General features: G+C 29.6%; 2 protein-coding genes across 2 annotated transcripts in view; one reads left to right on the forward strand and one right to left on the reverse strand.

Annotated features, from left to right (window-relative positions):
- LOC123265062 (uncharacterized protein C15orf61) overlaps positions 1-26,065 on the forward strand; it is a 197,482-nt gene that overhangs the window by 142,065 nt on the left and 29,352 nt on the right. The window lies entirely within an intron of this gene.
- Positions 120-2,572, reverse strand: LOC123265061. Its single transcript, XM_044728642.1, has 5 exons — positions 2,395-2,572; positions 1,967-2,276; positions 1,710-1,886; positions 1,264-1,631; positions 120-1,189 (listed from the first exon to the last, which is right to left on the reverse strand). Exons 2-5 carry the CDS (start codon positions 2,197-2,199, stop codon positions 1,128-1,130), a joined length of 840 nt encoding a protein of 279 aa, XP_044584577.1. The 5' UTR covers positions 2,200-2,276; positions 2,395-2,572; the 3' UTR covers positions 120-1,127.

Here is a 26,065-nt window from a genome sequence, read left to right on the forward strand (position 1 = left end):
TTTGAATTTTTTTCTGAAAGCTGAGAGTTTTTTACACAAAATATAGCGTTTTGCCGATGTGCATATTTTTTGTTTCGTCACAATTAAATTAAACGCAAATTCATTATAATTAAAAATACTTTTATTTTTGAACTTTTTTGAGATGTGGACACAGTTTTAATGAAAGCATAACCAATTTCATCTTTTAAAGGCACAAAAGTGTGTAATGACTGTGTACCTTTCACCGTTTTCGATTGAGAATATCGTACGTCTAACACATTTTTTTTTATTAAATAATCGTCATTAGCTATAAAAGTAAAGTCAACGCTTGTAAAATTTTTCGTTTCCCAGGAAAACAAATCTTGTGGTTTCAGTATATGCTCTTTATTGTTCATTTGTAATGAAGCTCTAGCAGCATATCGTTTTAATGAACCCGCAAGACCATCGCATGGTCCTTTGCCATGGGCAGTTGCAAAAAAATGCCACTCAGCGTTGATTTCGAAGTCAGCATAATGATAACATAAGTTTGTAAATGCTTTCTTGTTTTTGAATTGTTGTGGAGCTCCATCAGAGAAGTAAAAAATCGTATTGATGACAGCAAACTTCTTTTTAAGAAAGGCAATCAATTGCTCTTGAAATAAATAAATTAAAACTGTGTCGTGCTTAAGACAATCTGAAATACCAACAAAGCTCAAATGCTTAATAATATCATTTTCGTTATAATAAATCACCATTGGAAATATAGTAGCTTGATCATTATTCCAATGAAAGCCTTGAGCTGCTTCCTGCACAACGAATGCATAATTTTCCGCAAAGTCAAATACTACGGCGAATTCCCCGCTCTTTAAATTTAGTTTTGTATCAGAAAAAAATCGACTTTATGTTTTCGCAATAAAATCATGTTTGAAAAGCTTATCAAGTTGCGTCACTAAAGTCTCGATGAAGTCTTCGGAATCTGAAGTAACATTCACAATAGTACAACGGTCTGTTGATGTCCACATTTTATATTGGATTTCATTAACATCAGATTCATTAAACGACACACGAAAATAATCAGCGATTTCTTCATTATTTGGACAACTATTGCACATTCTGGAAAAGCACGATTCTTTTGGATTGTTACAAACTAATTTATTTAATAAATTTTTTTAAATTGGCTGAGATTCCATAACCCAATCGGTGTTTTTCGCAAATTTTGGAAAATTACATCCTAAATGGAATAAATGTAATAAGATTAATAACTAGTTTTAGTACAATTATAGAGAATGTCAAATACACAAGTACCTTCTAACATCAATTTTACATTTTGATGAATAGTACAAACACATACGACATGTGTAGTTCGATTTCCATCACAATCCTTCACAGATTTAAAATCTTTCATGCCCGCTAATTGTTTTGAGTTTTCTTCGCTTTCATAAAAATCAATGACAAGTTTTTTTACATCTAACTTAAGCAGCTGATTGCCTGGAACTTTTGTGGGATTCAAAGTATTAGTAGTCATTTCACCAGAGTCTAAATCAACATTCTCAGATTCACTGATATCATTTTTAAGATTCAGTACCATTTTTCGAGAACAGTTAAATTCAGATGCTATACGACTGACTTCCCAACTGTCGGGTAAAATTGAAAGCAGCTTCTTTTTTATTGATCTGTAAAGCAAACGATCGATCGTATTAATATGAAAAAATGAAGATATTTTAAAATGATCGATTGTTAAAAAAATTTACTTGTCACTTTCAGCGTTATATAATTTCTTCACTTTAGCTATCATGGAACAATGATCTTGATTAATCTTTCTGTAGGTAGATTCAGGTACTATTCCAAATTGTGATTGGAACTTATTCTCTAGGGCAGCATAGCTCTCATCAAGTTTTTTTACTCCATAATTTTTTTCAGAATATAACCTTAAATTAAACGCATGGAAAAATAATTAAGTAAGTTTTCACTCAGTAAATGAAAAACTTAATCAATAGAAAATTTTTACCTGTCTTTTTCAATAAGAGGAATTTTCAAAAATCGCTCTAAAGAATGATCATTGTAACCACATAGATTGTTGCTAAAATTACTGACAGTTCGAGATAAACTGCTTCCTTGAGTACAAATTTCAGCTGATATACTCAGACTTTCAACACTAATTTGACTTGAAATAATTTCCTCTTCCTCTGATGCCGACGGAATATATTCTTTGACACGGAATCGACAACGCACACATAACATTGAAGTGTCATCTAAGTCAGGAAATTTCCAACGATCTTCGTCGGGAAATTATCTTAAATCTTTAACTCCTTTTTTATCTAAAAGTTTCGTTTAATTAGATGTCAAAAGTCAATATTAAACACAAGGCCATTAATTTAATTGGTTCTACGTAGAGGTTATACATAAGAGGTCAAGTGCACTGTATTAGTTACTTACGTGACTCATTGAATGGATTACAACAATTTACTGACCGTATACGTTTACTCATAGCGATGAAATATCAAAGTAATGCAATAATTATTACTTAAAAACTTGAGCAATTATATTTTTGTTAAGAACAAACGATCCGAAAAGAAATCGCTCAAAAAAGAATCACAAAATGAAAGTAAATAGAGGGAGTTGTGAGCGCCATCTGCATGATAAGTGACGAAGTATAGACTAATCTTTTAAGCAGGTGGTTCAAAATTTCTGAGTACTATAATTTTAGTATTAAAGAGAAAATTATATTACTATTCTGAATTATATTACTGCATAGTGAATCTAACATTTAATTTAATTGTGACAAAACAAAAAATATGCACATCGGCAAAACGCTATATTTTGTGTAAAAAACTCTCAGCTTTCAGAAAAAAAATTCAAATTTGAAGAATTTTGGGCTGCACACCGAAAAAAATCAATTTTTCCACTTTAATTCGATTTTTAAGGGTCTTCTGATGAGTTTATGAAAAAATAAATATTTTCATTCAAAAGCTGAGAATTTTTCCTACAAAATACAATGTTTGTCGATTTTGTTTAAAAATGTTTTTCATATCAGAAAAATTGACGAAAAAGTTGAAAAAAAATTTTTTCCAAAATTTCAAAAAATCATAACTTCAAGACCGCTGCGTATTAAGAGCTAAAACTCTCAGGGAATTTTTGTCTTATGATAGAGAACACCTCCATAAATTTTAAACATAATCCGCGAGGGTCGCCCCGTAAAAATGTTCTTATTTGGTGGAATGACCCATTGGCATTAATATTTCTATTAATTTTAGAAAAAATCATAAATATCAGTTGATTCTTTTTTTGGACGACAGTTTGAAGAAAAGTATTGATATCGTTCCCAGTTCTTGGTTGTCATATGACAAAATTACGGACAGTACTTACTGTAAATTTATGCCAGCACCATATGATTTACAGAAATTTAAAATATTGCAAAATATGGTTATGAAGTGTGCTGGACCTTTGTCTTCATGGCCCGAATACCTCGTGGACATTCGAGGTAGAGCAAGTATGTTATGTCTTTCATTTATTTATACATTTATATTTTATTTTTATCATTTTTTAATTATGACACTGAAATTAGTCGATATCTAAAAATTTTTATGATTTTTATTATTAAATAAATTATCACAAAACAATCTTTTAAAAAAATTTCATGTGTAAAAAACTTGAAATACTAAAAGTACAATTTCTTAAACTTTTTTTAATTCTAATTTTTATTAATGAAAAAAAAATCAGAAAATTTTTAAAAGTCTGCTAAATTCAGTGATCTTAAATTATGTGGGTTAACTTTTGTAAGCTTAACTATTTTTTTTATTAAAACTTAATGTGTTATCTTTACAATTATATTAATCATTAATCAATTAATATCACAAATACATACGAAGAAGCGGAAAAAAGACTGGAAATTCTGGAAAAAAATCAATATGCGTATACTACTGATAATGAAAAATCTGCTGAACTAATAGCAACAAGTGACAAAAAAAAATTAAAAATCAAATCACATGCTGATAATGCAAATAAAATGAAAGATCTATTAAACAAAGGCAGTCTGAAATTTAATAAATCGCCAACAAAAACTGGTATGTACAATTTAAATAAATAAATTAATTCTTTTATTAATTATTTTATATTCTTTTGTATGGATTCTGACGAACCAAGTGACTCAGATGAGGAAGGAGAAACCATGAAATTTCCTAAGAAAATAAAATTACAGCGATCTGGCCAGAAAAACAATTTACCGCCGTTATCACCGTTATCATCTTTAAATGAGTCTTCATTTGAAACTCAGTCTATCACGTCATCAAAAAAAAAAACGATTCAATAATATGAAGAAAAAAGATTTGAAGCAATCTGACCAAAAAGTCGATACATCTCTTTCATTTTCATCATCATCATCATTCAATGAGACTCCAGCCAAATCTGGTGTTACTTCACCGTATAAGAAGCGATCATTACATTCAAAAAAATTAATGTTAAGTTCCAACAAAAAAAGAAAAATTCAGGAACAAAATATAAATTTAAAAAAATTCAAGCTTGATACGAATAACTTTTTAACAGAGAAAAGTACATCTGCTTGTCTATTGGACTCTATAGGGCATGATATAGGGCAGGGTGGTGAAAATACAAAAAAAAATTATGACAGATCAAAATGAAAACGCTCTTCAAAGACCAAATGAAACTTTAGCAGTAGATGGTAAGTTTTTTTGCTTTTTTTAATTAGAAAATATCTTAGAAATTTAATGCGTAATTATTGTATTAATTATTATTTTCCATTCTACAGAGAAATCAACTGTAATAAAATATTTCCAAAGTCTGTGTTAGCAGATTGCATGTATAAATTCGCAACTTGTCAACAATACGTCAGAGTTAAAATTTCTACAAATCGAGATGAAAAAATTAAAAAATTGTTCATGCAATAGCAATAACAACGAAGATATTAGTGAAAGTACAAATGATGACAAGCAAGAGGCAGAATTTAACTTCCCTATTCAAGAAGATGCAATTTTCATTAAATTTAATGAAAAAATTGGCACTGATTCAAAGTTTAATGAGTCTTTGGTAAAGTATTATTCATATTTTTAAAAATAAATAGAAATAAATTTATTCAATCGAAAACCAATTTAATACTAAAAAATTTTTAAACAATCAATTGTCAAAAGTTTAATTACCAATTAAACTAAAAATTTAACAGCTTAATCAATTATTATAATTAAATAAAAAAAGATTAAAAGTTATTAATATAAACATTTTTTATTCAATGAAAATGTTCAATAAAAATTTTGTAAATTTTTTTTTGATAAAAAATTTATTATATTCCTCACGTTCATCAATTTAAAAACAAAGTATCGAACAAACAATTTTCAATTTATTGATTTATTAGATTGTTTTAAATCATTTATTGGAAAATAAATTATCGGTTTAACTTTCAAATTCGAAATTATCGATTTAAAATTTAATTGTTAACTACAATATCGGTATTAATAACTGTAATAACCTACTGAAAATTTAAATATTAATGATATTATCATTTCCTGCAAATAGTTCATCGTTTTTAAGAAAATTTCAGGGATCAATTGGTTATATGATAAGTATGAGATTGATAAATTATTTTTAATTATTTAATAGAGGATCCTTTAATCTACTGAAATATAAAATATACTAGTTAAAAATTATAAGTTATAAGTGTTAAATTGTTTGCAGAAATGTCAGATGATGCAGCATGTCAACAAAAACGAGACTCGTAAAAAATATGAGTCGTCTTATTCGAGCATATATTTCCCGTGATATTGCTCTAAAATATGTGCCATCAAACGTGTCACATGTTGATAAAAATAAAAAAGTTTTCAAGACATTACATTTTTACACTTCTGTTGAAGGTGAGTTATTTTACTATAATATTTATTAATTTTATTGAATGTATGTCTTAACTATTGAAAATTAATTTTTTTTTTAATATTTTAGATATTTTAATAAAAAAATTGAGCTCAAATGCAGCTTATGCTGTAGACAAACCGGCAATTTTTAATGCTCTGAAATCGGTTTTACGAGGAGCTCGGGATTGGGACAGCCATGGTCTTCTTTGAAAGATAAACAATATGAACAAAAAAAATAACAGTGTAGTCGAATAAAATTATTCTTATTATTTATTTTATTTAAATAAAAAATTAATTTTAGCAAATCTTTTGTATGTTGAGATTTTATTGGATTATCTTAGGGTTTCTGCCGGGCTGACCTAATTGGAACCCTATAGAGTATGCCCAATTGGAATATAGTTAGGTACACCCCTTTGGGACCCAATAGGGATTACCCGATCGGGACCATCTTGGGTGCTGCGTTACATCCCAGTGTTGGGTTCCCTATTGGGCACCCAATTGGTTTTACAATTTTTTTTCTAGTCGGGATTATAAAAAATTGCCACACTGTTTTCGTTCAATAAAAACTAAACCGTCAACTAACAATAAATTTTCAAAAATTTTAATAACTATTTCATATATATCTGTATAAAATATTCCCAGAATTTACTGCAAAAAATTTAAATCCGACAGTTTTCGTAGACGATAAATTTTACTGAATATTCAATATATATCTGTGTGACAAAATATTATTACTATGACCTTAAATTATATTACCCGTTTTGCACAGTAACGGAAAACCAAAAGATTTCTCATTGGCTCACGTTTCAAAAATATAAATTGTTCCAATATCTGAGGAAAGAATCTCTCACATTGATATCCACCAGAAAATACCAACTAGATTATATTATATCGTAAGTGCAATACTGTTCGTTTCCTCAATCATCTATCCACACATATATATACATTTATACAGTATTATAGTATTATATACAAACGCTGAATAATAGTCGTGATTTTATAAGCTGATTCGCTCGATTCATAATGATAATGATAATACTTGTTTCTAGGAATGTGTTACATTTCCATAAATACGGCTACAAAGTTTCCGCAATTATCGTAAAGTAAAATATGGCTGATAATAAAATAATATTTATCATTTCTGTATTCATTATATCGTATCGTTATTTTATTTATCTGTTAATAAATAAAATTAATAAAACGGAAAATGAGTTATCAACAGTCGCATTAGGATGCTCTTCCGATCAAATCAGTTTGTATCAACACCGTGAAATTAACTGATTGCCACGTAATCCGTGGTTGCTTAGTACTACTAATAAACTTAATCTCTCAAGCTGAAGAAAACCCTTTACACCCACGCACTTACTCCACTTCTAACTCATTATTATAAAGCCGCTTAAACTCGTTAGAAGTTGACTCGAACTTGCATATAACTGGATTAAGCAGTGTTTTTAATTTTTAATTTTACAACAATCTTTGATTTGTTAAATAATTTTGCAAGTGAAAAGTTTTGAATTTTTTCAATATTCTAATACATTTGATTCAATTTATTTTTCAAGATTTATTATTAGAGTTAAAAATTAGACATGTTTTTTTTTTCTAACAAAATTTAAATTGAAATAAAATTTTCTTTAGTTTCTCAATTCTTGAATAAAGATAATTGTACTTTCGGTTGATCGTTATTGTGATTCTTAATTCAACGGTATATTATCTTTAGTCGATACAATCAAATTCTTAAAGTAAAAACAATTTTCTTCAACAAAAAATAATTTCGTTTAACTAAAATAATTTTATAATATCCAGAATTTTTATTTTCCTGACTGGCCAGTAAACTTCTTGAATTACTTTGAACTGAATATTTCAAAACAAGAGTTTAAAATTTTCGAAATAAAATTTTTAAATAAAAAATAAATTTTTGTTTTGAAAAATTCCGATTTTTCCAAATTCTCAAGTTGCAGAAATATAAAATTTTTTTTCAGTTTTGACCCATTGCAATCCAAGATAAAAAATTGAATTATTTCTTTCAATTAATAAGTAAGATAAAAAATTAAGTTAATTTTCAAATAAACACTTTTCTTAAAATGAAACCTTTTTCAGTAACCAAATCTATTTTTCTCCATTGAAACTCCCTTATTAAATGATAATTTAAATTAGGTTAATAATTGAAAGTAAAGGAGACAAGGTCTGGAGAAGAGAACGAGCATTGACCTGCCGACAGAACGTAAACTATCATGAGCAGCTCGCGTGGTACTCGCGCAGACCAAAGACATACTGGTACTTGTTCTCTACTAGACTGGAGTATGTAGTATGTAGTATGTAGCTTACGACATTAAACACGATACATAAGTCAAGCTTGTGGTCAGCCTTAGCCAACAGCACCAACTCTAAGTAGACGGGTTGGATTGCATTAACAACTTAAATACAAATATAAATAAATATATGAGACTGGTATCGATAGATCCCGAGTTAAACTAGTCACTAGCGTACAGCTGCCGAGTAAAATCAACTGTGTATGCTGTGCTAGTTCACCGCAAATAAGGTGTAAGGTGTAAGGTGCACACACATCTCTTAAATTAACTCTTAACTCTTCCGGTAAAGTCTTGAGTCTTGAGTCTGGTCTGCACTATACGGAGCAAGGATTTTTTATAAATAATAAGGTTCACGCTTAGCTGGGACTGCTACGGTTATAACACCCACCGGCAAGCCGTGATTCGCTCTATCTCAAGATATATGGATCCTGTAATACTCTAGACTCTTACTCTTGTCTTCTATTCTACAGAGCAGAGAATACGGTAAGACCGTGTTATGTGTGGATCCCGATATTTTTATTAATGTGGTATTTATAAAAGGTGGCTCTGTTACGTGTTGTCGTAACCTGTGTTATGCTATCCTGCTTAACTCACAGTCTTTATAAGAATCTATCCGGATATATATGTAAGGATATGTATGGATGTTTACACACACTAGTGCATTAATGTTCTTATCATCTCGACGCCTCACGCACGCTGATGTGGATCCGCTTCATACTAAGACCGAGGACTCAGTACTACTTTAGTAGACAGCGGACGTGAATGTGAGAAATTATTTTTTTAGACTATAGCTTGCTGGTAAACCGCCGACACGAACCAGTAGGTTTGTCTTATTTTTTTTTTGCTGGGGTTTGTTTATGGTAATTTGAGTGATTATGAGGATAAGAGATTAATTATAAAAATTACGAGAGGGTTTTTTAGTGTAAAGGTGAAATTAAGGGTAAAATATTAGTTACACAAAATGTGGCGCTAAAAATTATAATTTCAGATCATAATTTTTTAAAATTCTGTAAAAATTACCTTCATATAAATGTAAAATTACATTCGAAACTGTAAAAATTAATGATTAAAAATAGAAATAAAGCACGACAAATTAAAAAAAGAATGTAGGTATGTAATTTTTAATCTAAAAAGTTTTCAAAACAGAAAAAACATTGAAAGCGAAAACAAAATCAATTTTTGATGATTTTTGAAATTTTTTAAATCTTGAGTAACTAAAAAAAGTTTTTTATCGATTTAATCTTTTGAGAGAGCTTTCAAATGATGATTTGAAATTTTTAATAAAAAATTAAAAAAAAAAAATAATCTGTTACTCGATACTTTTCAAAATTATATTTAAATTGATGAAAAAATTTTTTTATTTCAAGAGAAAAAAATTTTAAAACAAGAATTTATCATCATTTTGAAGAATTTAATTATTTTAAATCAAACACAAAAATTCCTGAATCAAATAAAATTGAGTCAAGCCAAAAAACTTTGGCTTCATTAAAGATAATCAAATTTCCAATTATTCATCCCGATTTTTCAGGTTGAAAATTTTTGTCCCGTGTATTCTTTTAAATGTTTAAAACGTTCCAGTAAAATATCAACTTTTTATCTATCGCATAAACTAAAATAAACTATACATATATATATATATATATATATATATATATATATATATATATATATATATATATATCCATTAGATAGAAGATCATTAACCACCGGATATATATGACGGAACAGCATAGTGACGTGGAATACATGTGCTTTTTTAGCAAAAAAATTATAATAGAGTATCCGGAGAGGCGTCATGGACGCAGGACGGAGTTAACCAACCCTCGTGATGAATCTCGTTATATCCTGATCCTCAACTCAGCAGTACAGAGACTGTAGTAGTTGTACTCGTACTGGGTATTAAATACTCGGTTCATGTCAGTCTCACTCTCCTCTCAGTGCGGGTATTTAATCTCAACTTTAGAATAAGAGCCACCGAGCAACCACGTAAACCGGATTTGCAGTTGCAGTTTACTCTGTACTGAGTGTTCTGTGTCGGACGAACGCCTTCCTCTAATGGGGATTCCCTTTACAAGGTGTCTCGCCAATTCCAGTGACGGAGGTACCGCCTCATTCACGTTCATTTTGTATTACTGCTAAATCTATACCATACTATACTGTTCTACATGTTTGTATAGATGTATAGGAGGATATGTTATGCGGGGATTTAGCAGAGAGATGAGCAGAGACGGCGAGTACCCCCAGTGAAAGCCTTAAATTACGTAATGAGATGAAACTATGATGCTAAGGATTTCGTCACGGGCTACTGCTGAGATTCTTCGAGAGCCAAGTAATTGCCAGTTCTTCTTGTCTCTGTTGTGTATATATTACCAGTGTAATGTTAATGTAATGTAAGAATCCCGGTCCATGCAGTGGTATTGCATCGCCATTTAGATAATTCGGATTTTGAATCGTTTGATTCTTATTTTATGATACGAATGCAGTTTTATTTACTCATCGAGAAAATTATTAAATTGCATCACAGGACTGGCAAATTGTAAATTTTATTTAATGGACGGAATTATTTCTGTGTACAAATTATTGTAGCTTATTAGATAAACTTTTGTATAGTATAATTACTAGTAGTTGTTTAATTTCCTGTTTATTATTTAAATTAAATTATTCAGTTCTGCACGGAAAAAAGGATATCCTGATTAAAGTAAATTATTTTTTAATTTGAACGTTTTGATTCAAAAGTTTTGAACTATTGATTTAATTAAGGATAATTATTTTTCAATCAACATTTTTCATTTTTTTAATTTTAACATAAAATTTTTCTAGGCAAGAGATACACGGTAAAAAGTAAACTGTAATAAATAACAGTCTATTTATAATAAGTAATGATCAACTGCTAAAAATTACCATTTCAAACAGTAAAATCGTGATTTTACTATTCACTTTATAATATTTACCATTTAAACGTTACAATTTACTCTTTACATGGAAGAAAATACTATTTCAAACAGTAATATTCGCTATGTAAATGTCTAAAATGTTAAAGTATAATAATTAACAATTCAGACATTGATATTTATCATTTCGTACCTAAAAAATGATCTTATGATATGTAAAAAGTATAAAATAAAGTTAGTAAATTTCTAATACAATCAACGTCAATATTTACAAAGTAAAATGATAAATTTTAAACGCAACGCTAAAAATCAAGCTGTAATTATTGACTTGCTTGGACTGGTAAAATGAATATTTTAAAAGTATAATTTTTACTGTTTCAAATGTTAAATTCTCCCAGAGTGAGACCCCCTTTTCTTTCATCTGAGTTCCCCTTCTCCTCATAATATGGACTATATATTGAAATGGCAATTTTTACTGTTTGAAACTGTAATTTTTTAAGATGAAAGAGTCGTTATTTACTATAGTGACAGCTACTAATCACTTATTTTGGATATTAAATTATAAATTGTGGTTTTTATACTTTCTACATTAAGTTCTGTAATATTTATATTTTTGCCACCTCGATGTCCGCTTTACTGTTTGAAACTATAAAAATTAACCGGAATCCGAGTGAATATTACAGTTTACTTTTTTCCGTGTATAATTTACTTACTTCGAAAAATTACTTATATCCATTCTTTGAATTATTAATAATGTTTTTGAATTGATACAAAAATTTCATAGAAAAAAACTTCAAGTTTTTCCTAAGTTTTTAATTTATTCTTGCTAAAAAATCTAATTCGGAGTATTACGAAAATCAATCCTTTAAGGTAGTTCTTTCCCAAACTATAGTTTATGCTACTGCTGTCTTTGTCACTCGCTAGTGTCGCCTCTCTTACGGGCTATTGCTCACTTACTTCAACGCATGACTTTATTTGTTTACTTTACTAGTTTATCAATGATTTCTTAAAAACTATGTGGTAGGGAATTCCAGAATTTTGTAGGGTAATTATACATGTATTAATCTAAGTAATATTAGTTTTTCGTGAAATTCTTAAAATTTCTTCAATACAAAAATAATAAAACTTCGCGGTTTTTTCTCTCTTCTCCCATACCACCTGTGTAAAAATGACATTTTCAATTGCAATTATCTTCGGTTAGACGTGGTAAATCGTCTCTAAATTTTAACAGCGTGTGTATTATGTATTTAAATACTTCTATACGGAGTTTGGGAGATTTCTTGAATTTTTGCTTTTTGGGCCTAACTACCTTAACGCCGAACTTGGACTAAGTGAGCCGCGTGGCACTGGAGTGGGGAACGTATAAAGTAAATGTAGAAGGGGACGTTTCACCAAGAGTGCAGTATATTATTTATATTCATCAAGTTCGATTTTTAATGATTTAATTTTTATCGATTTAAAAAACGAAAACCCCTTGAAAGCATAAATTAAAAAAAAAATTAAACGACTGCTTTTCATAACATAAACAATATTTGCATGAAAAGCTTAGCCTAATTTTTTAATCCAGAAATTTCTCACGCCTGATACCTCGATCGAAATATTTTAATCGCACCTCCTCAATTTGTTTTGCAACCCTCCGTATCATTCGCGTATAAGCTGGATCATAAATAAATGCCCATAAAAATAATAAGAATTTATAATAAATTATAATTAAATCGGTTAGCGTTAAATTCTTAAACGAAAACCTAACGTTGATTTTAACTACCCTCGCAGTTTAGCAACCACGGTGGATCCACAATGGAACCACGGTAGTAGTGGACTTACTATGGAGCCACGATGGAACCACGGTGGATCCATTGTGGATTTTGTACCATTTTGCCATTGCGATTCCACCGTGGTTCAACAGCGGTCTTACAGTGGATTAACTGTGAATCTATTGTGGTTCGATCGTGGTTCCATCATGGTTCAACCTACGGTTTTATAGTGGAATTGTCGTGACTCTGCCGTAGTTCCACAGTGGTTTTACTGTGATTCAACCGTAAGTTAATTTGTGGTTTTGTTGTGGATTCATCGTGGATCCATCGTGATTTGGTGGTGATTCTACTGTGGTTCCACTCATGGCTAAAAATTCAACTATACACTCTTGAAATATGTATAAATAAATAGTAAAAAGTTTAAAGTTCTATCTCCTCATTGGTCTTTATAAAAAAATCCTAAAAAAATGCTCAAAAATCAGGGCGTCAAACCAGAAGACCCCCTTGAATTTGTAGAGTTGACAGATGAATTCTACATATACTGTCAGATAACAAATTTTCAACTTTTCTTATTAAATAAATAATACTATGAAACCGAGTGGGTGAGTGTGCCTAAAACAAAAGTAGTGAAATTAGAAAATATCTGTATTCAGCAATTGCAAAAATGGCGTTGTTTTTTAAGCTAAAAAGATAATTAGTTTTTGGAATCGATTAATACTCTTGGTTAAAGGTTTTTTATTTTTTGCCGAATTCTTTAAGATTTCTAGCTAATAAGATTTCGGAATCGCTCGGGACAATCACTTCAAACAAATTTTCATGAAAAGTTGACATTTAAAAATTAAAAATAAATAAGTAAATAAATAAATAATAATAATAATAATAATAACTACCTCAGAAAAGGGTACTCAAAAAAAAACAAATAAAAAAAAAACATTTTTCGAAAATATTAATTTTTTGATATTTTTTCAGTTTTTTTTTTTTTTTAATCCAACAATTGACGTTTTTCATATTTTTTTTATTCTACAATTAAAATTTATCACAATTGTTTTTAATCCAAAAATGAAAATTTTTCAAAAAATTAAAAAAAATTTTTCTATTTTAGATTTACTCTAATAAAAAAAAAATATTTTACAAGTAGAAAAAAAAATTCTTAAAAAATATTAATTTTTAGATATTTTGCTAAAACTTTTTTTTAACCCAAAATTTGACATTTTTCATAATTTATTTTTAGTTAAAAAATTGACATGTTTCATAATTTTTCTTATCCCAAAAATTACCATTTTTGAAAAATTTTTCTATTTCAGATTTATTCTAAAAAAAAAAAAATATCTATTAAGTAGAAAATAATCTAAACATGTTGATTTCACACCCCGTGAAAATAAATAATTACCGAATCTTACAATTGAAAATAGAAGTATAAGATAAATAATTGAGAATGGGAAACTAAATTTCAATTTTGAATGTCTGTAGATATAATTATTATTATTCATTTAATTTCTTCGTAAAGTTCCTTTTCAGATTCCACTTAGAACTTAGTCATTTGAAGACGCGTCATTTAAAAAGTTTATGTGACTACTGAGCTTCAACTTTTCTCAGTCGGCCGTGTAGCGATGCGGGTAGCGCGTAAGTCTGGCGAGCGATAGGTTTCGAGTTCGGTTCTCGGTTAGGGCAACGCGATTTTTATTTATTTCTTTATTTACGGAGTGTATTAGGTTAATTTAGCATAAGTAATCCTCTCCTCCTACCTCCTTACTCCTTAGCTGTACAAACTGAACAGTAAATAATCCCTGTTCGTAAAAAAATACTCTCCCAAATTGGGGAAATCATTAATTTTTGTTTTTTTGTTAAAAAATTAATTTATATACTTTTTTGTGTTCATAAACGATTATTATAGTAGTAATTGTAATAATTGTTAATTACAAATTTTTATGTTAATAACAATTATTATTAATTACTACTACTTATTTTTTATAGCAATGATAATTATTATTCATAATAAAAAAATTACGGTTAAAACAGAACTCGAATTTCGACTCGGGACCCACAATGGAACCATTGCAAATTCACAATGGAACCATTGTGGAGCCACAGTAGGAACACCGCTAAACCACCATCGAACCACAGTCAAACCACAATAGATTCACAAGAAAGCCTTTGCTTAACCACAGTGGAACCACGATGGCAAAACGTCACAAAATCCACAGTGGATCCACTATCGTTCCACAGTACATCCCATGTAGCTCCTCAGTGGACCCTTCATGTACCCACCATGGATCTTTAGTGATTTCAAGACCGCGAGGGAATACCAATAAATTAATAATTTATATTATTGATCTAACAAAAAACGGGTGTAAAGTGACGTAACCTGTGTCGTGGAATATAATAATGAGAGCTTTGATAATATAAAAATTAATGAATAGGAAGAAAAAAAACTATTGAATATCATTTATAATGTTATTAAAAGATACAAAATGGCATTGATGAGGCGAATGAAATTAAAGTACCCTTGGTTACTCGGAGCGAATTACAGGTTGATTGCCCTCAAGGATATAACTTTAAGTATGACACGTTTCAACGAACAGGACTTTTTTCTATCCCGAGGTAGAAGAGGACTCATACAGAAGAGTATTTCTATTAAAAGTTTAGTCTGCAGTTATATATATAATAATAGTACTATACGCTATACAAGTTTACAACTTTACCAGTCTGGATAGACGCAAACCAGTTTATTTCTCGATGCGAGTGTTGAACTCGGTTACACACTATTCGATACCTCACGAAGTGCGTTGTCCGTATTTTATACATATACAACACACATTTATATTTATATATGTGTGTACGAAAGAGGTAAAGCAGAAAACAGCTGTCGAGTGTTGAGGTGTCAACAAAATCTAATCATCCAAGTCTGCTGTTTTATACGCGATTACTATCCACGATTACTGCTTCATCAACGTATGAATCGAGGTGATGATTCATCGGGCTTACTTATTATTATTGTGCTATTAGTATTAACTATTTCAATGTTGAATCATTAAACTTCGTTTTTTAAGACTTAATCACTGAGCATACAGGCTTTAGAATTGATGTGGAATTTTTATATTTGGTTAATTGGTCTCCTGCTGACTGATTACGGTAGATGTATACACAGTTTTTGAGACTTTGTGAGAAATTGTGATTTTATTGGTCTTTCTTATTATCATTAGTTTTTACTGTTATGAAATTCAAGGGATTTAAAATAATAATTAGTAGAAATTAGATACAAAATATTAAAAAAAAAAAAAAATATGACTCGTACAAAAAATAGTTTACAAAAAAAAATTTGAGAAATTTTAAAGGACATAATGTTTATTAAATTCAGTAGAATTGATAAGAAAAAATTATATTTGTATCTGTATTGTCCAAAGTCAATTTTTAACTTTTAAACATTAAAGACGTTCATGCGTTACGCTGGGGTCGAATGAGTCCTAACTTCTTACGAAATTTATGTGGAACTTGGGAAATATTTTTAAATGTGCCAATAATCTTAAAAAAAAATTAGAAAAACGGTAGACCCTAAAGGCCATCCGTGCAACTTCTCGCTCATTTCATACCTAGGTGCTTAAAATTGCACTAATGATGTTTTTGAGCTCTCCGAGCTCAAAAATACTATTTATGTGTTATTTTGAGCTCTCTGAGCTTGAAGAGATAACTTTTCATGCTTTTGAGCTCTTCGAGCTCAAAGGTCTGATAGAAGTTTGATAAAACACAATTTTTCAAATTTTTAAACCGCAATAACTTTTGAATGAATGAACCGATTTTTACGCGGTTGGCGGCGGTCGACGTGGTTTTTTTATGTTAAGAGCTGATTAGTTTTTGGAATTGATTAGTAGAGCCCTTTAAAAGTTATTCCAAAAAATATCGAAGTTATGTTGAAAAAACTCTAGTTTCCAAATATTTCGTCGAGGATATCTCTCGAACCAATCAACCGATTTTTACGTTCTAGGCGGCGATGGACGCAATTTTTTAAGCTCTAAAAATTATTTTATTACATCAAAAACGATCCGATAAGAAATGTCGAAGTTATGTGAAAAAAACACTTTTTTCGGTTTTCTTTCGTTCACGATATCTCTCGAACGAATCAACCGACTTTGACCGGATTAGCGGTGATCGACGTGGTTTTTCAAAGTTAAAGGCAGATTAGTTTTAGGAGTTGATCGATCGAGCCGTTTAAAAGTTATTCCAAAAAAACCACTTTCAAAAACGATTTGTTTCTTATTTTTTTTTGAGATTTTTCAAAATTTCTCAAAATCTATCGGTACGAATCGGTTCAAATTCTCAGGAAATTTAAGTTTGAAGGAACTCTTTAGAACGCCGTTTGGTTGGTTCCGATCGGTTAAATCGTTCAAAAGTTATAAGCGATTCACATACTTACACACACACACACACACACACACACACACACACACAGATATAGTGACAACCTCGCGGGGATAGTCAGGGAAGCTTCCTGTGACCTTCAAACGTCGAGATCTGATGAAAACTCGATTTTTGCAAAACGGGGTGAAACTAATAACTTCCCGATTTTTGAAAATCTTCGATTTTCTTAGCGGGAAGTTAAAAATTATAAATTTTATTTGTATAAGATAGTTCTTGTGAAAATTTAATTTTTAATTAATGAGATTAAAAATGGCAAGTAAGTGAATGGCTGAATTTTTCGAAATTGCATAAAAAATTTTTAAAACTCCACCCGAGTCAAAATTAAAACACTAATTCGAGCCTCAAAAGCCTACTTTTTTTTTATGTTGTGCCTACCGTTGAATGTGAAATACTATTTTGACCTTCAATGTACTCAAAATAGGGTATGGAGGATAAAATTAGTGTTTTAGAATAATATTTTCAACCTCCAAAACCTAGGATCGCTTTGAACACCTTTTTTTGCGGTACTTCAGCCTACTACGAGCATAAGTAGGTTAATTTTACGATTTCATGGAACTTAGAATTTCGTCAGTTGAAAACATTAATTTCGATTATTTAATTTTATAAATTTTGCATATATTGTTATTAAAAAAAAAAGATCATTATAATTAAGAATTAATTTAAACTCGGCATTCAATAAAAATGCTTTTCTAATCAAAGTTGTTAAGAAAATACTGAGAAAAAAAAATACTTTTGCTCAATTAACAATTTCTTGGCTCAAGAAACTCGCTGACGATCAAATATTCTATTATTATTAATTATTAATTTCTGAAGAGAAGAACATCAATATATATCTTTGGATAATAGATAAACAAAAGAATAGCTTTATTTAAATTAAGTAAAAATTATTTCAATCAATCTAACAATTTCGCGAGCTAAGAATATATAATCTTGAAAATTTTCAAAATCATAAATTCTTGTATCAAGAAAATTTTCTTAATAAAAGTATTTTTTTTCTCAGTGTAGATGCTCGTAAACTGGTTTGATGAACTGGTACTGACTTTATTTTTTTTTCAATAATTAATATTTAATATTTTGAACTAACAGTAATTTTTTTCAATTTTTTAATTAATTAGAATTTAATAAAAATTGATATGATAGTTATTCTTATTACAGATAATTAAATATATTAAAAAATAATTTAGGGTGTCAATATTTAGACCCTTGTCAATAATTGGGGCTTTTACTTTAGTTAATTTATAATAAGTAATGATCAACTGAAAAAAATTATCATTTCAAACAGTAAAATTGTGATTTTAATGGTCACTTTATAATATTTATCATTTAAATGCTAGAATTTATTATTTACGTGGGGAAAATACTATTTCAAACAGTAATATTTGCTATGTGAATGTCGAAAATGTTAAAGTATAATAATTAAAAATTTAGACTTTTATATTTGTCATTTCGAACTTAAAAAGTGAGCGCATGATGTGTGGGACTCATTCTTCTTCTCATTTGTGAAGCTAATGCTCGCTAGATTTAAAGTTAAAAAACTAATTAAAGCCTCCAAATTCTACTCGAGGGCAAGGAGGCTGAAATCAGTTCTTTAGATCTATACATTTGGTTAATTACCGTAACTCCTATTCTTTCCCGCTTCACAGCATTATTTATATTTATAAAAATGCTTACCGTAAGATAGACGGTGTGGCTTAATGTATATAGAATAAGCGAAAGGAAATTTAGTATAGACCGGATAGCTCAAATAGTAGAGTAGCCAACATGTCTTCGGAAGGTTCTGGGTTCGAATCCCAGTCCGAGTTATCTAATAATTTTTTTCTCGCATATTCTATAAACTCACATTAAGATGATCCTCTCCACATTCCTTTCTCAATCCTTCCCTACCAATATCCTGTTACATAAATGTGGAACGCTTCACGTAATAATTACCGTAACTCCTATTCTTTCCCGCTTCACAGCATTATTTATATTTGTAAAAAATGCTTGCCGTAAGATGGACGGTGTGGCTTAATGTATATAGAATAATCGAAAGGAAATTTAGTATAGACCGGATAGCTCAAATGGTAAAGTAGCCGACATGTCTTCGGAAGGTTCTGGGTTCGAATCCCAGTCCGAGCTATCTAATAATTTTTTCTCGCATATTCTATAAACTCACATTAAGATGATCCTCTCCACATTCCTTTCTCAATCCTTTCCTACCAATATCCTGTTACGTGAATGTGGAACGCTTCACGTAATAATTACCGTAACTCCTATTCTTTCCCGCTTCACAGCATTATTTATATTTGTAAAAAATGCTTGCCGTAACATTAATGAAACTCCTGACATAAAAATTTCTCCAACGTTCGTATAGCGTTACGGTTAGGTTGTAGTCTCGCGTGCGTTAGGTGTACTGTTCGAATCTCGGTTAGAGCGAAAGACGTTTTTATAAAATTATTTATAAGGCAAGCGTTAAATTTAATTAAGATAAATGAATGTGATGTGAAACCTTACCCCCCTCCCCTTCCACCTCCTTTAAAATATTCCGAAAAAAATAAAGTAAAAATCAAAATAAAAAAGAAAAATTATAAAAAACAAAAAAAAAAGTATAGAAAACATTTTTATCAAATGTTTTTGTTATTACTAATTTTTTTGTTAATTCACATAGCGAATTTTATAATTTATATGAGAATTATAAATTATAATCAATAAATAAAAAAATTATTTTTTAATTTTAAATTTTTCCCGCTCCTGACAGCCATTTTGATTTAAATTCCTTCTCCTTTCCCTTCTTTCCTCTCACCTTTTTCATATAAACCAATGAAGATCTTTTTCTCGATCGAACTGTAGGCTTTAGAGGGTCATTTTAGGGTTCTGTAATACTAATTTCAACCTAAACTTGGTAAAAACGGACAAAAATACCAAGTTTAGGCTGAAATTAAGGTTTCGCTGTACAGCTTGGGTTAATCTAAAAAACTGATTTCAGCCTCCTTACCCTCGAGTAGAATTTGGAGGCTGAAATTAGTTTTTTAATTTTGACTCGGGGCAGTCCAAAAAAGACTTTGAGATTTGAAAAACTGGCCAATTAAATTCAATTAACCATTCTATAATTTGCTAGACATTATTAACAATTAATAAGCTAATTTGAGCACAATTTATAACCCACAACTACAAAAAAAATCCATTAATTTAAAGCGATCAATAAAACATAAAAAAATCAGAAACTATAATTACAATCGATAATTACCCGGGAGTGAAAAACTATAAAATTACGCAATAACAATCAAAAATAATGAACACTTGGTTAGGTAGTCTGTAGCCTCATTATTATTATCATTATTGATGAAGGATATCACGTCTTAAAATAAGTGACGTGTTACGTTACACTTTGCGTGCCCATGACAACAGTTGATGCATAACACCAAACACACTCATTTCGTTCCCACAATCCCACAATTATATTTAAAAATATATGTAACAATTACGTCATGGGAGTGCATTTAATACCTCGGATTTTTTTTTGTCTTTCAGGTCACTGTGTGTGCAATTTATTTTAGTTTATTTTCTCACTCGCTTTCCGTCCATCGATAATAGTTTACTATCGCTATTATATGTAATACCAGGAATTTGCACAGTTCGCCTATTACTGCGCTGACAATGCAGCTAAATGATTGAATTGTTTGAGGCAATTTAAATTTTCTCCAAACCAAAACCAGCAGACTAAGACAACCAAGAAGAAGAAGAAGAAGAAGAAGAATAAAAAGGCGTAACTGCGGTTTCATTGTACGGAATTTCGTCAGATATTTCCTTAATGTAACGGATTTGAATACCCGAAGTAACGCGATTTCAATCTACCAGCAAACAATAGTTTGTTTTTCGAATTGCCATTTCTATTTTCTGTTTTGTAATTTACCGTATCCTTGTTTGATAGAATAAAAATAAAGAAACGGTTTAACATAACCGAGTTAAAATGCTGAACTATAAATATTGAAATAAGGACGAACTTATGTACTCAGTAACTTTTAAATTGCTCTTTCACTTACAAACTTTTTTTTATTTAATAATAACAGAATAAAATTGAGTTAGAAAAACTTTTTTCCCCAGTTTACCGATTTTAAATTGTCGATATGTTTCGAAACTTCGACACTTAATATGTATGTAAACAACCAGTCCAGCTGTAATTCGTATTTATTTTGTTATTTTGCTAATTTGATGTCTCGTTGGTGACAATAAAAACCAATCTGTTCGAAGAATTACTTTTATCTGCTCTTTCAATTCAATTTTCATGCCATTGAAATCAGAATGGAATTAAATAATCATTTGTCAAAATTGAAAAGCTTTTTTTTTGTCGTACATTTTTCATTAATAGAGTCATTATTATCAGTGTGAAACTTCACTGGTCTGTGTTCGAATTCCACCAGAATAATTGGGCATTTATACGCACGCGTGACAATGCTCCGGCGGAAGGTGTCACGGTTCAATAGAGTAATAGGCAATGACAATATTAGTATTAATACGCTCAATTAAGCTTGCCAGTATATTAGGTGCTGATAAACTATTTTATTGATATATTGCGATCTTGGTAACTTGTAACCGTATATACAGATTCTCCACCATAGATCTTACTTTACAATTATTTATGGTTTTAATTGACCCACTGTCTATCTTGGTCGTAAAATTAAGCTCTTATTCACCGACCGCCAAAATTCACAAAAGTTCCAAAAGTATAATCAAAGAAAGCCAATTAAAACTAGCGGACTCAATTAACAATCCTCGAGTCTGAAAAAAATTCTCTGGCATATTAAATGAAATTTTCTAAGATCATTAATGAATAAATGGTACTTGTTAATCTTCTTACACGTTCTTAAGCTGGAACCAGTTTGAAATTGATGTCTCTTGGCAATAAACCTCGAGGTAATTAATTTATTCATATCCCATCACCGTTTCTCCTCTACTCTGCATTACTTTAACGATGAGTTCGTTAAAAGCTCCACCAGACTACCAGTCCATTACTTTTTTAATATTCTCAAACAAATTCTCCTTTTTCACGCATTACTTATTTATTTTTACCGTATCTCTTCTTATGAGAGTTTTCTCCTCAGCCGGCAACAATCTGCACCTATTCTCTACAATAAAATACAGTATAGTATAGTATAGGGTGGCGGAACAATCTCGCTTAACGCAAGCCAGAGGGCCCCATATTCTATTTCTCTCTCAATCATTGTATTAAGCCCGTCCACATAACTATATGTATATTTGAGTGTGTATCCGAATGAGAGACATTAAACGACTCGGTTGGATTTGAAAGTCGACGGGTGTTTATATGCCTATGTAATACAAGTAATAGAACATATGCATTACATTACGCAGTCACGGAATTTGCAATAGAATCTGCATCTTATTTCTTGTACTTTTATTATTATTATTATTATTATTATTATTATTATTATTATTATTATGCATATTGAGATCTTATAATACGAGTTCACGGCTTTGGCTTTAAATTTCTGACTCTAGCAACATATTAAATTTTAATCTGCATCCTCACATTGATCTAACGTTTCATTACAGTATTTCGAGTGTAAAATTTTACTGGAGACTTTAAATCTTTAGATACATAATACGCATTTATAAGTTATAAGTAATAAGTTATAAAGTATAACATAACCTTAAATCCTTTGAAGATTTTTCCTCGTAATAATACGTGTTTCTATTTCACTCAGGCTGGATCGCCTCACGACCAAAGACGGAGGTTTCTCTTTTGCGGTTTTCTGTGAAAAGATTTTAAGATGAAATGTTCACATTGTATTAACAATTCCTCTTTGACGATAGCTTTCAGATAAGAAGACATGAAAGCCTTGTCGCTGGCATTTACTTTTAAGTCCCCATTCTTTCATTATATTACCATTATAGATGTACATATATTTATATTTATGCATATTCGTTTGTGCTCAAGTACACGCTTTAAAATAGGAGGTCTTAACAACTCCATTCGCATATAGCTAACGCGGTTGCTTCTTTTCTGTCAGTCGACAACGAATGTATTTTTAAATCCACTTTTGAGAGGTGCATTCTTGTGTTTTAGGAAGTATATTGACGGGCTTTGTTGCCTATTAAAGTTTTACCCATCCAGCTTTATAGAATATGAAGTCGATGTACGTTAGTGGGAAATGAAAAAATAAAATTGTGAAATTGAGTTAGTATAAAAAAGAATTCACCGTGAAAATTATAAATTTGTAAAAGACTCTTTTTATATAATTCGGTTTAGCAAAATAACCTTGTGACATTTATCTTCAACTTACCTTAAAAAGTTTACTTACATCGCGGTTTGATCTGTAATTTACTCAACCCACACTTTTGTCATGCGTATAATTGTAAATTATACCTGTTGAATTTATCAAAACTAAAACTCCGTAAGTAGTTATAATTGAGATGTCGTGGGAAGACTTAATTACTCTCTAAAATGTCATAAACTTAACTTCTTGTTACATCTTTTCTCAACTCAGTAAACTGCTAAAGCAAATGATATAAAAAATGAGCAATAAAAATTATAAGCAATTTTTTTAATCATCTCAATTACATAATAAGGTCTAAAATATACACTGGAAAAAAAATTACTCGCCCTGATGAAGAAATCTAATTTGAAATGATTTAAAAGCATCTTAATCGAATACTATATAGATATACAATTAACATGAAGGTAATCATTTCAAATCATCTTTCTGAATCATGGTGACTTAAGAAAAATCTTCTTTATAATATTTCACTCTTGTTTTAAGACATTCAGTTTGAATTTATTCTATAAAAATTCGCTTGCAAATCAAGAAAAATAAATTCTTATTAGAAAAAAAAAATCGCTATTAAAAAATTTTATCAATTCAATCAAGCACTTTATTAGTTTCAAAAAAAAAAAAAAAAAAAAAAAAAGACCATTCGGCATTCAAAATGGAAGTAGATTTTTCAAATAATAAAAACATATTTTTCAACAAAATAATATTAATAATAATATATAACTTAATTCATTGATTCAATAATTAATTTAAAACTATTTAGAACTAATTTCATTCGAAAAATTTTCTTGTAAAGTAAATAGTTTCTCAAATATTTATCAAATAATTTTAAAGATTATGAGATTTTATGTATCAATATCCAAATCTTAAGTGACTGGATAAGAACGACAGTTCCCAAGTAAATCAGAATTTTGGAACCAGATGAAATTTTAATTGAAGAAGAGAAATATTTAGAACTAATTTGTGACAGATTTACTGACGACCTATCCAAATACATTAAACGAAAGATTGATCAATATCATGATTATTAAATCTACATCATGTTTATACTATAATACAGCCAATAATTCTAAAACGGCTGCAGCAGTAAAACTGTTTCTTTAAACGAACTTTAAAATGAATAATATTGAGGTAATAACCACTTCTAAGGAGAGAAAATTGAAACTTAATAAAAGAGCTTTACGATGCAGTTACGATGCAAGAAGATAAGAAGATAAAATCCCCTCGATCAAAAAATTAGAATTCCTCATCGCTAAAAAAAACGATAAAATAACATTCAAGACGAGAGATTTTTGAATCAAGACAAAAGTTTATCTTAAAAATAATTTTCGAAGATCAAAAATATTTCCCTAGAATAACGTCATCTTTTTCTTTAATCTATAAAATTGTTTCGATTGAAAAATTTTTTGTCATTTTTTAATTATTTAAAAGTCAATAACTTTAGAACTTTAAATAACTGTACTCGAAATATTTCTAAAAATAGACACTAATGAATAAAAATAATCTAAAAAAACATCTCTTAACTCTTTATACAGAAAAACGGCCCAAAGACATAAAGACAAGATGCAATAAAAGAAATTTAAATTAAACTAAAAAGGTAATAAAGTGGATAAATAAATATTTAAGGAAATAAACTTCTTAGATAAAAATAACCTCGACAAATGCAAGATTCGTTGATATTATCGAAGAATGATCAATAAAAACGGCACTGTTCTGTTCTGAACATTGTATCGCGTAATAAGGCAATGAATCGGTGAGAAACAATAATTTAAAGATAATAAGTAGTTAAAATTGTCCTTTCTCATTCTAGGACCTTTCTATAATAGGTAATTTATTTTTCATTTTTATCATTGCTCTCATATTATAGGAAATGGGCGTGCGGCTTTTGAAAATGAAATGACCTGGAACGGTGAGAGTCCGATTTGGAAAAACACGCTCATACTCATAAATGTGGACTCTGCAACTAGAGTAGATATAATAGTGTATAGTAAGAAAAGAATAAGAAGTAAAATTGTAGATTTAAAGAGAATCGCGATCTCCAAACTCTCAATAGATCGTTTAAGATTTATCTTCGCCATACCAAACAAGGCAATCTGACTAAACTTATACTAAACTGGTGATGCTTGAATAAGAATAAAGTGATCGCGTGATAGACGTTTACCAACTAAACTGATATCAACGATCTCAACTTAACCTGATTCTTCAGTTTCATTTTTATTTACATATTTATCCTTACTCTTAGTATATTATATATACGGTATAGTCTATAAATCGACTCTTTTACTCTTTCATTAAATGTATTTGCTCAATTTCTCATGTTACGCACACGACAATCAATGAAAGCTGTATTATGTTATTCTATTCCTACAAACGTCTAATTTGAATTTTATGCTTCAAAATTAACATCACTACCCATTAAATATTTAGTTTTTTTATTATTTCAATATTTCTTAAACTACCCGATGAAAAAAGATTTTGTCTAATCATATATAATCATGCATAATCGTCTATATATGATCAGATCCAAAAATTGGCCAGGTCTGATCATACATGACTTGATCTGATTATATATGAACAGATATGTTTATATATGATCATGTATAATCACTT

This window comes from Cotesia glomerata, linkage group LG5 (assembly GCF_020080835.1).
Source record: "Cotesia glomerata isolate CgM1 linkage group LG5, MPM_Cglom_v2.3, whole genome shotgun sequence".
Classification (NCBI taxonomy): Eukaryota; Metazoa; Arthropoda; class Insecta; order Hymenoptera; family Braconidae; genus Cotesia; species Cotesia glomerata.

Bases quoted from the DNA above. Each gene is read 5' to 3' on its own strand.
- LOC123265061 (XM_044728642.1), bottom strand. From the start codon at position 2,199: ATGTTATGTGTGCGTTGTCGATTCCGTGTCAAAGAATATATTCCGTCG. The intron at 1,887-1,966 runs GTAAAAATTTTC...GTTTAATTTAAG, and splicing joins CCTCTTATTGAAAAAGACAG to GTTATATTCTGAAAAAAATT. The intron at 1,632-1,709 runs GTAAATTTTTTT...TTTGCTTTACAG, and splicing joins TATAACGCTGAAAGTGACAA to ATCAATAAAAAAGAAGCTGC.